Genomic DNA, 15994 nt, shown 5'->3' on the forward strand with positions numbered 1-15994 from the left:
GTTTGGCGACAGCGTGAGATATTTGACGGTTGTGGAGGCGAGGTTCGGGTGGTGAATCTGGTGATGACTCTGATGAGGTTGCCGGTTGGAGCCGGCGTTCGGAGAAGTGTCAAGTGGGGCTCCTTGTTCCGAGCTGCCATCAAGACCCGCCGTCACGCCAACTTGAAAAATACCAGTATGTATCAATATTCATCAATTCACGCATGACAGTAAGCATAGAGCAGTGTCCTTCCTAAGCCACTCTCACCAACATCCCCGTCCCTCTCCACTGACTAATACACATATCTAAACTGCGGAATCTCCTTGTCCGTCATGTCAGTCAAGTTCACCATGACGCCATGCCGCGCCTCCTCAAACGCGGCCACCTCGTCCGCGCTGACCACCCGATCTCGCCGGCTATTCTCCCACATGAGATGGAACCGAATGGCCCAGCACAAGGCGAAGCCCATCGCAAGACATATCATGAGCGCCAAAAACCCCGACAGATATTCCGGCGCTTCGCGTGCAAAGAAGAGCTGGGGGCCGATGATGTTGCCGGCGCAGTAGGCCATGAAGCACTAATTCACAATCCCCCGTTAGCAAAAGTGTCAAAACAACCACCAAAAAAAAAAAACATACCATGGCATTCACCGTCGCCTTCTTTGTGAAGCCCCCAACGTTGCCGGACACAAGGGACACAGTCAATGGAAAGTTGCCGCTATACCCACCCGCCAGTACAGTGCCAACGAACCGCGCCCATTTGTTCTCGGCGGCGACATATCGCACCATGGCCGCGCCAGCCACACCAACCACGTAGTTGAATGCCATGAAGTAGGTCCGCGAGTTGGCAAAGTAGCCGCTTCCGCAGGTGGCGAAGAGCACCAGCACCAGCTGCAGGAGGTAGGTGACGCAGCTGAGAAGCAGGGTATCAAAGGTGCTGAAGCCAAAGCCCTCAGTAACAATGGCTGAAAACTAGAATCAAAAAAAAAAAAAAAAAGAGTCAGTTTGACACCATCCCAGCGGCTCAATTGCGCGGTGCCTTAACGTACCGTGGTCACGGCCCCGTTCGGAATACACGAGGCCAGCAGCAGCGCGACAATCAGCCACGTCTTCGCATCCAACAGGGCCTCCTTGACCTGTCCCCATTTAATCTTGTCGCTCTTGATGCCCGTCATGTTCTCCTTGACGCGCAGCACGGCCTTTTCTCTGTCTTTCCGACTGAGAAACCTCGCCTCCATGGGCGTGTCTGGCAGGAGAAAGTATATGCCGACGGACCAGGCGACCGTGGCGGCGCCAAAGGTGAGAAACACGGCCTTCCAGGGCGCCATGGTCTCGACGTGGCCGATGCCGTAGGCGACGAGGCCGCCAAAGATGCCGGCAAAGGTGTTGCCCAGGAACCACGCCGCGTGGCGGAGAGGCTGCTCGGAGCGCTTGTACCACATGGACACGACGATGGTGAGGCCCGGCGCGATCGCGGCCTCGGTCACGCCCAGGAAGAAGCGGTTCGCGAGGAGGGAGCCCGCGTTGAAGGCGGTTGCCGTGAGCATGAGGACGGCGCCCCAGACGAGGCTGACACGGTGGTTAGCGGAGATTGGGGGTTCCTGAGGGGTGGTTGAGAGACTTACACCGACATGGTGATGACCTTGCCGACTTTCCAGCGCACCATGAGCATGGCCGCCGGGTACGAGGCGACCAGGTAGCCAAAGTAGTAGATGCCACTCGACCACGAGTACTCCTCGCCCGTGAGGCGCAGGTCCGTCCGGAGGCCCATGATGGCGGTGAACCCCAGGGCCGACTTGTCCAGGAACTGGAAGAGGTAGGAGAGTGCCATGACGGGGAGAAGCCTTGTGAATCGCGGGGCGTTAGTTGTGCACTCAAGCGGGAGCAAAGCATAGTCGGGTGATGGACATACCATCGGTCAATCTTCCTCAGTATCCGCTTATCCTCCTCCGGGGTAAGAGCTTCGTTGGAAATGTCACCGAACTTGACCTCCTCCGCCGGCGAACTGCGCATGCCGCGCTCCGTGTCGACCTTTTCCGCCATGCCGTTGTCAGCGTGGTGATGCTGGTGGCAGATCCGGTTCTCTGAGGCCTGTAGGCTGTAGGTGACGATGTAGTAACAGCAACCACTTGCAAAAGCATCAATGATCAGCAGTGGCCGAACGGGCACCAAATTGTAGGCACGCAGGTGTAGAGAAGAAAAGTCGAGGCAACGACGCAAATCGATCGCGATGTAATGGTGGGCGTCCAGCCTCGCGCATTTCCAGCAAGACAGGTCAACGAGACTGAGACACCATGCGCCTTTTGTACTTTGGCTCCGGATTGGCATCGCGCCATGGGCAACCCCGACGTTGCATCGTCACATAGACTGTCCGAGGCGGCAAGTAGTCAATCTTGCTATCCGCCACACCAAAAGTTGACTGGCGGAGATGAGCTCCCGATGCCCGGCCGCGAGATGGTGGTGGGGGAATGTTATCTCAAACATGTAAGTTTTTGGACGTGCCCTTGCTGAGATGACGCGGAGAGGTGAGCATGATTGGCGTGGAGAACTGATGGGAAGCTACGGAGTACATAAGTACGTACTGGAGTAGCACTCGAGGTTACATTGCAGGTAGCAGTCCAAGCCGTGAGCACTGCATTGAATACATGCGGTACTCTGTACGGAGTAGCAAACATGATATCAGAGCTATCGATGCATGCAGGGCATCGGAACCGCACTTGTCAGTCGTCACCTACAGAATCTTGACATGCATCTTCCAAGTAGTCCGGTATATCGCCGCAAGCTGACACATCAAGTCCATTCCCCGCACGGGAGTACATATGCATGCATGTAATTCTACAACCTTCAAATGTCAATTGGTTGGCATGCCGCAGCCACCCTTGCACTAGGTAGTTACCCGATCGCACGTGCATCTCGTGGCTGTCAACCTGATAACGACATGGTATGTCTGGCAGCCAAGCGTCGGGAAGCCAGCTCGAGGCATGATTGTAGTGAGCGTTTCTCAGAGTGGTATTGGTTCCCGTAATATGGCTTGCGTATTGCTTCCATCTTGATGCTTTTCCGTACTTTTACTAGTATTCCTCTTGGCTTACATGCACACGACATGGTCTGGGTTAGTCACCTTGATCAAATATACAATGCTAGTCTACGCTCAATGCACCACGCAGTTTTGGTACACAGCATGATGCGCATCAGCCGGCAATTAGATGGCTACGTCGATGCAGCGCCCGACTTGGAGGCGTCAAGCCCCTGAACCTTGGACAAGCGGGTTGTGATGCAAAGCATTCCAGAAACGCCTCCTCAGATGACAAATCTTTCGACGTCACCATTTTCAGAATACATGGCGGCGGAAACCTCCTCTTCGCCAAGGGGACCAGCCATGCCGCTTCGACTCCTGGCCGCCGAGGCGCGCACCAGCAATCGATGGGCGCGGGCATAGTTGCACCCATACGCGCAGAGTGCTTGAAACCTGGCCGTGAACCAATCTCTGCGAGAGGCGTCGCTCGTCTCAATGGCCGCCATAAACAGCGCATTGGCCACGCTGAGCATGGCATCGTTGCCATTGTGCCGGAGCGCCTGCGTGCACAGCGACATTACGAGTCCGACAAAGTCCTCGGTCGGCAGCTTACTCGGCAGTCCTAGCTTGCGCACAGCACGCGCCAGCTGGATTTTGGTGCCGTAGTATTGCGGCACGATCTGGCGGATGTTGGCGACTAGGCGGTTTGCGCTGTCAAAGCTGGGCGAGAGGGCGTCTGCAATGCCAAAGATTTCCTCGAACTTGTCATGAGTAGCTTCGTACACGGCCTCAATCTCGGCGAGGCACGCCCCGGCTGCCCCGACGCCCAGACTTTCCAGACGAGAAATCATGAATCGTAGCTGCACGACCGACGAGGCCAGGCAGTAGATTGTGCGGTTCTCCAGGTCGTCAAGCATCTCCTCCTGCGGGTAGTCCTGCGCCCAAACGACGCGGTAGAGTCCGTACGAGAACCCATGCAGCGAATCCACCTTGTCTGCATACAGCGACGTGCTGTTGCTGAACGCCAGCGCCTGGCTCAGCGTCTCGACCAGGCGGCCACCCAGGCCATACCCAGCAGCCATGCTGTCGTATATGCAGAGATGGCTCAGCATCCGGGCGGAGAACTGGGAAAGTATGCTCTCTCGGTCCCGGGCGTCACCGCCCATCCGCACCAGGGCCAGCGTCTTTTCCTGGCGCATGGGCTCTTGCAGGGCACGCTTGAAGACGTCGTTGCGGCAGCGATGCTCGACGACCCGCGCCGTGCCGGCCAGATGGTTGGCGAAGCCGCGGCAGGACGCGTCGCCGAACTTCTGCTCATACCAGAGCATCAGAAAGATGGCCGCCAGGATGGCGTCCAGGTCCAGCTGCCGACCGTCGGGTCCGGGGCTGCCGTCCACGGCCTCGGCCAGCATTCTCAGGGCCGCCGCATAGTGGTGCAAGGGCGTGACGGTGCATGTCCCAGCCAGCTCTTCTTCGGAGCGCCGCTTCCGGAATTCGAGTTCCTGGCCTCCGAGGGCCAGGACGACGCGCATCACAATGGGTTCCCTCTCGGCGATGCTGAAGATGACGGCGTACAGGCCGTAGTCGGGATTCTTTGTGTGGTGTAATCTGGCAAAGGTGGTGCGGTAATATCTAATGGCCTCGTGATCTGCAGACGTCAGATCGATCGAGGACGCGCTGTTCGCGAGCTCAGACGTGGGTATCGGCAGCTTGAGCGCACATGGAGGGTTCTGGGACAACCTGGTGACGGCCTTGCTGTTGTCGCCGAGTATTCGGTTGGCCGTGCTCTGCTTCATGCGCGGTGAGTAATCGCAGAGCAGCTTGAGGCGAAGGCAGCGGCAGCATTTTGGCCGTACTTCGTCGCATTTCACCTTTTTGGTGCGGCAGGTCCAGCATCCGTTGCGAGAGCGAGGGCCGTTTCGAGATGACTTGGATTTGTATTCTGGAGATGGTGACAGACGACTGGGGACTGTCTGTACCTTGGTGGTCATTTGTGGCCTTTTTCACACGCTGTGACAGGGTGGTTCAGACACACACGTGCTGTTGCTAGGATCAATCGATGTGGATATCGGGACTCGGCATGGAGGTGAGGTGAAGTGAGGGGGGGAAATCCGGGGGAAGATGGGTCTGGTCCTTGCAACGTTGGCCTTGTGGTGAGGTGATGTACCGCAGATGTTGTCAAAAGTCGGTTCTGGGAGACCCGGTCTGAGATGGAGCCGCGGCCTCGTTGAAACAGTCAAGGCGCAGTGTCGCAATTTCGAGTCAAGAACCTTGTGTGGACGATGGTATGTGTAGACGGCTGGCTGATGGCACAACCGTCGAAGTCGAGTCAAGTTGTCACTGGTGTGTGGAGTCCCCTATGCCCACTTGGTTTTAGCGCCGTCATGATATGCAATACCTGGGACGTGCGATCAATCGATACCTGGACCTACTACTACGAGAACATCCATATTTCATCCCACCATTCACTCTCTAGTATCGCTGCAGTACGGGCTTTGTTGGCCATGTTTTTCGCCAACATGATATACGATAAGTACGATCTCGAAATGCTACTTCGTTGACAGTGGCCGAATAAAAAGGCCCACAGGAGACGACAGTCACAACACAAACCAGCATATCCAAATGCCCACATGCAGTCAAGGTTGGGCTCCGTTCTCCAGGGCACAACACGGGCACAGCGGCACTGGCCACATCTTGACATGAATCACATGTCTACGTTTCGAGTTCATCTTGCTGCCTTGTTCGCGTCCTACCACAAAGCCCACGCTTGCTGGGGGAACTTGAACGTGGCCAGCTATTGGTGTCTTGCCAAGTTGTAACAAGGCTGCGAGTGAACTCTCGTGATAAGGCTGCGCAGTGCGGACGATGCCTCGCAGAATATGACTAGTTACATATCTTGGCCTGCAACTGCCGCTGGGGAGACGCTGATCCTGGATTTTTTCTGTTGGTTGTGTGATGCTTGACTTGGCGTCTGCCCTGGGAGCGCCAACAGATTCACCAAGCCAGAGAGTTTTCACGAGCCCGGACCTACTCTGTGGACCAACGTTCCCAAGTTCGAGATTGCAGCAGACGCAGAGACAACCAATAAGCTACTTTTTAATTGTGCCCGACATTGAAATCAGTTGGCAGCAGGTGGAGCAGGTAGACGGGGCTCACCTTCAGCCAGGTTCAAACATGACTAGAGTGAGGGTTTTGACTACTGAACACGACCAACACACACGCTCTCCGGGTAAGGTGACTTCTCTGGCTGCGCAGAACTGGTGACACACGAAGAAAAAACTTGCTCCCACTTGCTAAATATAAGCAGCTTCTGTGGAGAGATGCATATTCGCCATGTCACGAGTCCACAAGGCAGCGTCGCGGACTCACGGGCCTTGTGCAATATGCGGTCGAGGCCGCATCCCGGCTAGAAAGAGCAAGTTGACGAGTTCGTGTCGTACAAACGTTCAACGCCCTGGAATCGCGACGCGCTCGCTTTGGTTGGTTGGCACTAGTAGGCTGCCATACGCACGGCCCATTCATACACTTGCTTTTGGTCCGGGCAAAACCACACACGATATTCATTCGCCTTGAGACCCAACCGACGCGTCACGGCTGCAGAATGGACTGGAAAACTTGGCCTATGCGCTTCAATCGCACATCACTTGACATTCAAATACACCGAGTTGGCCGCAAGAGTTGACGTCTAACGGTAAACTGAGGCTGTTCACATCGTGTTTGTGAATCGTGACTTTGGGTGTCTTTTGCTGTGGGTTCAAGCAGCTGGTAGCGAGCATGCTTCCGGCCAAGATAAATAGGGGTCGTCCTCCCACCGCATTTCTTTCGACTTTTCGAATTCGTTCTTCAGGGTCACCAAGCAGCGCGGATTATCCTCCTTTCTTTCACCAACACTGTCTCATCACAGCTAATACTGTGATTATTGATACTCCGAGCTATTGCCATATTGTGCGATACTGTGTTGATTTACCATATCCTCCTGTATTCCTCAGTATTGGAGTATTAATATATATACTTATTTCTATAAAAGCCCAGGTACGTTAAGTTATAATATATACTTACTATATATAAGTATATTATTTTATACTTAGGTATATTAATATATATTTAAGTATATTAATTTATACTTAAATATATTAATATATACTTGGGTATATGAATTTATATAAAATATTATAAGAAAACCTCCCTGGCTGACATTCTTGATATAGATTACTAGGCGGCACCCTGAGTCGTGCCTGACCCATAACCACTTAACGAACACGGCGACGCGACAACCAAGTCACCCTTCCTCAACGACAGGCCTCGCCCGTGGCCTTCCTAAGCTTAACCAACCATCGCCATGGCTGAGGAATCGGAAATTGAAAGGCTCACAAGGCTTTTGAAGGAAAGTCGTCTGGAAACCGAGCAACAAAAGCGAGATTATCAACTTCTGGAAAATCGAAACGAGCACCTGGAAAATCGAAACCAGCATCTGGAGGATGAAACGCGCAAAACCACCCTCAAAGAATATATTGAGGCCTGTCACGATGTCTTCTTGCAGTTCAGCGTGCAACAGAACAAATCGCTGACGTCAAAGGGATCTATTACACATCCATCGGGGAAAACATGTCCTACAAATATCGTGCCATGGACAGGTTTCTTGACCGAACAGATGCATCATTTAAACGAACTATTTGGATCTTTCCCCCTGTACGAGCGACTCTTTGATTCAAAGCATTGGCTGTCTCGTCTCGGCGGAAAGGTCTCTCAAGAGATAGCCAACGAAAAAATGCTCGAAAAGTTCATGCACCTGGCTATAGAAGACCCGGTTCAGAGCATTATCAAGCAACTAGTGAACAAGAATATACTGGTTCAATATGGGATAGGGCGTGGCGTCATATTCGAAAATCACCCGAGTGCCATCAGCGACGTGGCCTTGGGAGACGACAATCGTGCTCCTACACCGCCACAAGCATCGGCGCGTCAGCCTTCAACATTTTCTCAAAAACTCAGGCCAGATCAGATCTGTGTGTATCGAAATATCAACGAGGCCGCGTCCATGGAAGAGCGTAACCTGCTCTTAATCGAGGAGTACAAGGCTCCCCACAAGCTTACCGCAGATCAACTTCGGGCCGGCTTGCGACAGAAGATAGATATTTTCGAAGATATTGTCAACAACCCAAAAGTCCCGAAAGAAGAAGAAGATCCACAGGCCTATTATGAATACTACGCCAAAGAACTCACGGCTGCTGCCATTACACAGACTTACCATTACATGATCGAGGGTGGTGTGAGCTACGGGATTCTAACCAATGGCGAGGCAACAGTCTTTCTCAAGGTCGACTGGAACTCTCCAGAAACAGTCTTGTATCACGTGGCTGAGCCTAAGGAAGAGATCCCCTTCCAATCTGAGCTCATCTCTTGCACCGCTGTTAGTCAATACTTGTCATTCATCCTGTTGGCCCTGAGCCAGCGCGACCAAGAGCGGGTACAGAACCAGGAGATGCGTGAAAGGGTCAAAGGTCGTCTGAAAAAATGGAAGCGCGGTGACGAGGAAACCCTTCGCAACATGACTCCTAGTACAACCTCATCATCTGCACCCAGGACGCCTTATAAGCCATCGACATATGGCAATATTGACAGGACGCCGGAGGTGTTTCGCTCAAAACCCAAACCCCCAGTGAGGGCGGATAGGCCGGCAAGAGAAGCAGCCAGGAGACGTTCTCCATCGAGTTCCGACGACGAAGCAGAAGAAGATTCCCCAGGTTCTCCTAGTCCTTCTATACGGCGGACAAGGAGTCGAGGAGGCGGTACCCGAGGACGCGGAGCCCGGGGACGCCAGAACACTTCTCAGTCAAGAGGGGCCGCATCAAGCGGAAATTCTACTCGCGGCGAGCAGTATTGCACCCAGAAATGTTTAATTGGGTTAGTTAATGGCGATTTCCTCGATACCCGCTGTCCCAATGTGTCGCGACACATGGGGGTTGGACCTGCCCCGTCTGGTATGAAGGCGAAGGCCTATCACCCTGTCAACCACGCTACGTGGCTTGAACTTCTTAGAGAACAGTGGAAAAAGTCTCTGGATGATGGAATTACAAACCTGAACATCAGCGGAGCGTCTGGCGCGCTATTCCGAGTCACCATGCTGCGCTACGGGTATACTTTTATCGGCAAGGGGACTCCGGCGCCTCTTATCAAGTACCTTAGGCACGAAGCTGCCGTTTACAAGCGTCTCCAGGACATGCAAGGCACCAGTATACCTGTGTTCTTGGGGACGGTTGATCTCCGGCCCATGAACAAGATCTATTACTATGACCACCGCGTCTACATCGTACACGTCACATTCTTCTCATGGGGCGGCCGCACACTATCCAGCCTTGAGCTGCCCGGTGGCCTTGACAAGCGACTTACGGATGGGGCGTGTCAGGCAATTCGAGCCATGCACAGCAAAGGTGTTATCCACAACGATATACGAGATCCCAATATGCTATACAACCCTGATACGAAGCGCATAATGATCATCGACTTTGACAGAGCATCGATTGTGGAGGCGTCTAGGCGCTCGCGAACCCAGCCGGACAATGATCCGATGAAGAAACGGCAAGATCGAATGTACTGGTCTTGTAATGCAGAAGTTCAGGCGACGAAATATATATTGTCCAGTGTTGGGGGGCGTCCGGTGAAATAAGTGCGAGCGACTTATATTAGTCGGGGCAGGAACGGAGAGGAGAGGAAGTTTGGATTGATTCAATGTTGGAAGAGGCACGCAGCCTATGGGATTATACACGAGTTTATCGCTATTACTATTTTATCGTCTCCATTACATAAGATGGGGACAAGCGTGTTGAGTCTAAAAAGGGTCAACATCACAATTAAGGGTTATCGTTAGGGTCATAAAGGGCTTGCAGGAGCCCTCGACCGGGTATAGAAGGGATTAAATTTACGGGATTTTTTATAATAAACTTGATCTTTTTATTATTATTATTACTAAAAGGCCATGAATTAAGGCCTTAAAAAGCCTTCTACTAATATATACTAATATATACTAATATATACTAATATATACTAATATATACTAATATATACTAATATATACTAATATATACTAATATATACTAATATATACTAATATATACTAATATATACTAATATATACTAATATATACTAATATATATATATATACTAATATATACTAATATATACTAATATATACTAATATATACTAATATATACTAATATATACTAATATATACTAATATATACTAATATATACTAATATATACTAATATATACTAATATATAAGGCGAAAAAGTAAAAAATATTAAACAAATACATAAGATTTCCCGCTATATTTGAAAACTTCTTCCACTTTATACTATCACGTGCTTTCTATAGCAACAAAACACGCTCCGTGCACAACTTACTTCACAATTAGTGCATTCTTCCATATAGGCAAGTATCTCTTGCTATAAATCATAAATGCTCAACCCTAACATTGTCAAACACGGCATCGGTTTGATACACCCTGACCCCCGTCATGCCGCTTGCAAAAGTCCCCTCCAGCACATGAATCTGCGCAGACGTCGAGTCCCCCGCGTACACACTGATTGCGTTCTTCTTGGCCGTCACCCTCACGCGGTACGTCTTGCCAGGGACGACGTCGGCCTTTACAGACGCCAGCTGCGTCCACGAACCGCCCTCCGCCTTGCCCAGCACCAGTTTCCCAGACGTGCCAATGCCGGCGTAGTATCCGTCGTACGCATCCGTCCCCAGCGCAGGCCTCGATGCGCGAAACACGAGGCCCGCGTCGCCGCCGTTGGCAGAGGGCATCTTGACGTCGGCGGAGAAGTCCACATCGCCAAAGTTTGTATTGAGCAGGGCTTTGCCGCCGGCAGAGGCTCCAGCCCTGAGGGCGTTGGTCTTGGCGTCCCAGGATCCGCCGTAGGTCGTCCACCCTATCATTTTGCCGTCGTTGAAGTTGTCGTGGACCAGCATCCTGACGGGCTGAATGGTGCCGTCTGCGTTGAAGTACAGCCGGTCGTAGGCGAGGTGCCGGTCGTTGGCGTCAATGTTTTCCCCGAGCGGGTGCCGGTGGTACACGATGTAGTAGATGTCGGTGTTGGGGACGTGGATGACGCCGTTGTGCCCGGAGCCGCTGGCCACGGCTGGATCCTGCTGCAAGATCTTTGCGAGACGCTTGAATGGGCCGGTGGGCGATTTCGACATGGCGTAGGAGACGGCGTAGTCTGGCCCGCCCCAGCCGCCTTCGCTCCAGAACAGGTAGTACGTGCCGTTGCGCTTCATCATCTGCGGCCCCTCGACGTAGTTCTCGGGCGTGATTTCCCGGAATGACGTGCCGTCGTCAAAGGGGTCAATGGTCACCATGTCCTCGTTTAGCTTGGCAACGTTGGCGTGTCCGTGCCCGCCGTAGTAGATGTAGGCTTGGCCGTCGTCGTCGATGAAGACGTCCTGGTCGATGGGCTGCGCGCCGTTGTAATACTGCCCGATGAGCGGCTTCCCGAGGGCATCCTTGTACGGCCCCTCGGGCTGGTCGGAGATGCCAACGCCGATTCCGCCCAGTTCAGAGTTGGTCTGGATGTCGTTGGCGCCAAAGTACAGGTAGTATTTTCCGTTGCGGGAGATTGGTGCGGGTGCCCAGACGGCGCGGCGTGCCCACGTGAAGTCTGAGGCGACGAGGATATTGGCGTGTTTGGTCCAGTGGACGAGGTCTGGCGACGAGAAGGCGTCGAGATACGTCTGCTTGTCGTATTCGTACGAGGAGGTCGGGTACACCCAGTACTGGTTGTTGTAGAATTCATTGTCCGGGTCGGCATAGAATCCGTCGACGAACGGGTTGCCGGCTTCTGACGTCTTGAAGTCTGGCGTGTGCGCGATGGCGGCGGGAATCATGGCGAGGAGGATTGAAGACTTCATGATGGCGGTGGGAGGCCGTGATGCCGACGTCCGGGACTGTGACGATGGGCGACGAAGTGTCTCGAGTCAATAGAGGCTAAAACCGCTCATTGAATGGGTCAATCGACCTTGTGTTGCATCGCGGCGCGGGTGTTTGGTCTGAGGGACCCCCGCTTCCCCAAGATCCAAGGTTGCATTTTTCAAGGGAGACTCTGGGAGGTTCAATGAAACATTGCATGTGGTCGCATTGAACTGACCCCAGGCCAGTCTGGGCCGTCTTCCTGGTGCCTGAATGAGCTCAACCGGCTAGAGTCTGTGTTGACCACTAAGCAATCGACCTCGGTAGCAGAGCATGAATGGATGTTGGATATCCACGGAGCTGTCGATCTATAGCGCCATCTATCAGATGGGCTGGACTGGCAATATTTAATCGGATCCTTCGAACATGTTGTTCGGGTCTAGTAGGGTTATTTGGGACATGAGTGAGTGGGGTTAGGGTTACGCGGGTCCTGGACCTGGTATCGGCCAAAAGACTGCTTAGGGCCTAGATAATCGAATAATGCAAACGTGACCGAGGAATTTAACAAGACTGGATAGTGCCGTCTTAAACTTTCTCTGCAGGTCCTCCAACAGGCAAAGTTTCTTTTCCTCAGCCAGTCCATGCAAGTCAAAGCCCCCTTTGCTGGCCGGTAGGCTATAGCCAATGAATGCCATTGAGCCAATGCTATTTAATTGACCGAATCCTTTCGTCATCATCGGTGAAATCTTGGAGGCCTGAGGCATCTCTCGCCTCAGGTTCGACCTCGGGTCTCGTGATACCTTCTTTGTTGTCGTGTAACCATTCTTGGCCCAACGCCTTTGTTGTGGTCTAACCGTGTGCCACCCAACACCACAGGCAACATCGCGCCGCAAACGGCCCCCAGCAGGGCCTCGGGAGAAGAATGAAAGGGTCTGGTTCAGCATGCACAAATCTAGCAGCTTCAAAGGGCTCAAAATTAATCAGTGGCAGCAGCTTTGCTTACACATATGGCAAGGGCCAAGTTGGCATCAGGCCCAGTATGAAAACTGGCTGAAAAGTATGGGAAAACTCGGAGCCGGAGCAGAGGCCGTCTCCATCCTAGACTTTGACTCCATCTATACAGCAGTCAATGAAAGGGAAAGGAGATGGGAAGGGGGGGATGCGCACTCAAACTCCAAGGGGTGCGGTGTGTGACCTGCTGAGCTGCATGGACAAGACTCGAAAGGTCCACGCGGGTGCGCGCCAAAAAGAAAACAATTGATTCATGTTCTGCAAGTCCCTGTCAGCATTTCAGACTGAGGCAAGGAAAGAAAATTTGCCTTTGTATGCACATCCCAAGAAGGGATCCATGGCTTCTTAGAGAGAGGCTTTGTCTACAGTGAAAGAAGAGCCTTGAATCACAGGTATATAGCTAGAGAGGAGACTTTAGAGCATTTTACATTGTACTACTTTCCCATCGCTTTAACTGCTCATCGAACAAGCTTTTTACGATTCCGAATCTCGGCTCTTTCAGATATTGTATGTCTATTTTTGCGCCGATACTCTGAACCGATACTTTGCACCACTAGATAAAGTCCGTATACTTGACTCGTTCTTCAACATAGACACAACATCCAATACTGACATATAGTCAAAGTTCCCAGACGCAAAATGCCCCCGGCAGTGATCTCTGCCTTCCCGCGTATACTAGATGGAGCGCATGCCATTTACGGACGGTCTGATATTTTTGACAGAGGATGGACAATTGTCGCGGTTATCTGTACCCTCGTCGGTCTGCCAATTTTAGCTTGGGTGGGCTACTGGCTTACTACGCGGAAGCCCGAGTAGGCACAGGAAGCATGGGCTGATACGGAGGTGGAAGCTACGGTAACGGTCAGAGGTCGAGGTGAAGAAGACGGTCTGGTCTTGTCGGTCCCCTCCCTCGTGCACCTGGTCACAGGCGGACTGATGTTGAGACATGGTAACTGGGCATTATTGTATCTAGCGGAAGACACCATCTTTTCACGTTGACGGTACTACAATAATGGACTGGCCGGGCCTTCTCTCTACACACTCTATTATGAAGCTGTAATATGGGCCACTTTAACATCGTCCATGTCAGATTATCGTCCTGGGTACCATATGCATGAGGAGGGTGCTATTTTCGCCTCTCCACAAACTTCTTGCGTCAGCTTCTTGTGATGCAACAATTAGACTGGCACTCAAAGACGGGTGCAGATGCTAGGCAGACATACTAACCGGGGCGCGCCCTCAAATTTTGACCAAATGGCCAGCTTTCTGCATGACCTTGCGGATACAGAACTTTCAGATCATGGAATTCCTAAACGGGAGAGAAGTTATGGAAGTCGACTAGTCATACATGCAGGGATCGTGTTGCTGCATTTGCACACCCTGATCATCTCCCCGAATCAGATTCAGCTCGTGATCCAGTTCAATTGTGGAATCCAGAAGCAGGCAACAAAAAGCCACATACACTTCAAGCACGTAACAGTATTGGCCAACTATTTGCCTTTCAGCAAATAGCCGAGTTTCTCACGACAAATTCGCCTAGTGTCCCAGTGCTCCTTTTGACAAGTTTGCGCGATATGAATGTTAGATTATGGCATAAAAGCGAGGGGGAATAGTCGTCAGAAGCTCAAAGGGTATACAGACATAAACATTACTACGACACACAGGGTGACTTCGGGCAATGCTACTACAATCTTAGCGATTCCCAGCGATTCCCAGCTTCTTGAATCAACGTCATGCGATCGAAATGTTAGGCTACGGCGCATGACGGTTGGGTTGGGCAGGGGCTTCACAATGTCACGATTGATAGCTATGGATTGCATTGCGTGTGGACTAGGTCCCTAATCCGAAGGTTTTTGTCAGCTAGCTTCTACTTCGGACCTTGGAACCCAGTTCGAACATTGCAAACTGATTTGAATCTTCTGGATGTCTCAGTTGGTGACCTAAATTATGTTCTCGTTGGCACATAAACCCCCATAAACTAAGACACACCTACCGAGCTCCCGATGCTGCATTTTCAGAGACCGGATGCGTCGTCGGCTGCAGTGGATGAAACAGGGGCAGACTATGGGACACAGAGGCTGGGGATGACCTACAGAACTTTCACGCCAGCACATCTATTCAAGAGATATCCCTTTCTAGCCATTGGCCTCCCCTCATGATGGATAAAGGATTTCTTGAGGCATCAGTTGCAAGTTCTACGTGCACCGGGACTCTGACCAAAGCTGATGTTGAGAAGCAATCATTCCCCTTGGCAAGCACGGTCGGCGGTCCTGGATGTAGCAGGGACAAAGTGCCTTGGCAGTTTCCCGTCAAGCTGTATTAGTCAATAAGCGATTTTCATCAGGCAACCTGAAGAGAAATCATGGCCAGGGTTTTGCGTTGGTTCCTCAACGACGTGTGTGCTTGACGCCGGTGGTTGCGGACAACATGCCGCGTAGTAAATATCGAATCTGGAGACTATCAAGGGCACTTGGTTTGTATTCGGGCCTCGGAGACATGGGGGAGAACGGAGAGACGCTTGTCAACGGGTAAAAATACAGGGCGTCTTCAACTAAGAGGTCCACCATACAAGTTTTAAGTATAGAACGCACGACTGGAAGTGTGGCATTTCCCTTTTACCTGGCCTAGTTACATCGTGACAGCGCTGTTTCGTCTACAGCGCTCAGGCGGAGATGCTTGGATATATTTTGCCACTCTACTCTCGCTGCTCCGTACTATTGCAAGTCTTGTAAAACGCATTTAATTCCTTGGAGTACTTGGCCATGTTTCTCCCATTATATAGAACAATATAGAACATTTTATACTATATCCACACAGTTTCATATACATCTCACCACAGCATTGCTTGTACTATAATCCGCTGGCACAAATGAACTTGTACCCCGACCTGGAATAATTAGACATAGAAAGGGAAATTCAAACACGGGCCATGCGGGCAAACCAATCAAAAAGTTGCACTTTGTATGACTTGTCAACACTTCATAGCGGTATACTTTTCTACAACAACATGTCAATATCACATAATATTAGCTACAAATCGTGTCAGTTTCTCGAACTACCTCTCCCCGAGTATAA

At 51.7% G+C, this 15994-nt stretch overlaps 4 protein-coding genes across 4 annotated transcripts; 1 reads left to right on the forward strand and 3 right to left on the reverse strand.

The window, feature by feature from the left end:
* Positions 1-272: 272 nt before the first annotated feature.
* On the reverse strand, positions 273-2022 carry MAA_08460 (Major facilitator superfamily transporter; the record flags this gene model as incomplete). Its single annotated transcript, XM_007826458.2, has 5 exons — positions 273-557; positions 619-951; positions 1029-1548; positions 1605-1823; positions 1892-2022. 5 exons carry the CDS (start codon positions 2020-2022, stop codon positions 273-275), a joined length of 1488 nt encoding a protein of 495 aa, XP_007824649.2.
* A 1257-nt stretch (positions 2023-3279) lies between these two features.
* On the reverse strand, positions 3280-4986 carry MAA_08461 (C6 zinc finger domain protein; the record flags this gene model as incomplete). The annotated part of the gene is made up of 1 exon (XM_007826459.1): positions 3280-4986. The coding sequence occupies one exon, from the start codon at positions 4984-4986 to the stop codon at positions 3280-3282; it is 1707 nt and encodes a 568-aa protein (XP_007824650.1).
* A 2348-nt stretch (positions 4987-7334) lies between these two features.
* On the forward strand, positions 7335-9662 carry MAA_08462 (Protein kinase, catalytic domain protein; the record flags this gene model as incomplete). Its single annotated transcript, XM_007826460.1, has 1 exon — positions 7335-9662. The coding sequence occupies one exon, from the start codon at positions 7335-7337 to the stop codon at positions 9660-9662; it is 2328 nt and encodes a 775-aa protein (XP_007824651.1).
* A 787-nt stretch (positions 9663-10449) lies between these two features.
* MAA_08463 (glycoside hydrolase family 43 protein) lies at positions 10450-11910 on the reverse strand (the record flags this gene model as incomplete). The annotated part of the gene is made up of 1 exon (XM_007826461.1): positions 10450-11910. The coding sequence occupies one exon, from the start codon at positions 11908-11910 to the stop codon at positions 10450-10452; it is 1461 nt and encodes a 486-aa protein (XP_007824652.1).
* Positions 11911-15994: the final 4084 nt, after the last annotated feature.

Source organism: Metarhizium robertsii, assembly GCF_000187425.2.
Source record: "Metarhizium robertsii ARSEF 23 chromosome Unknown MAA_Scf_2, whole genome shotgun sequence".
Taxonomy (NCBI): domain Eukaryota; kingdom Fungi; phylum Ascomycota; class Sordariomycetes; order Hypocreales; family Clavicipitaceae; genus Metarhizium; species Metarhizium robertsii.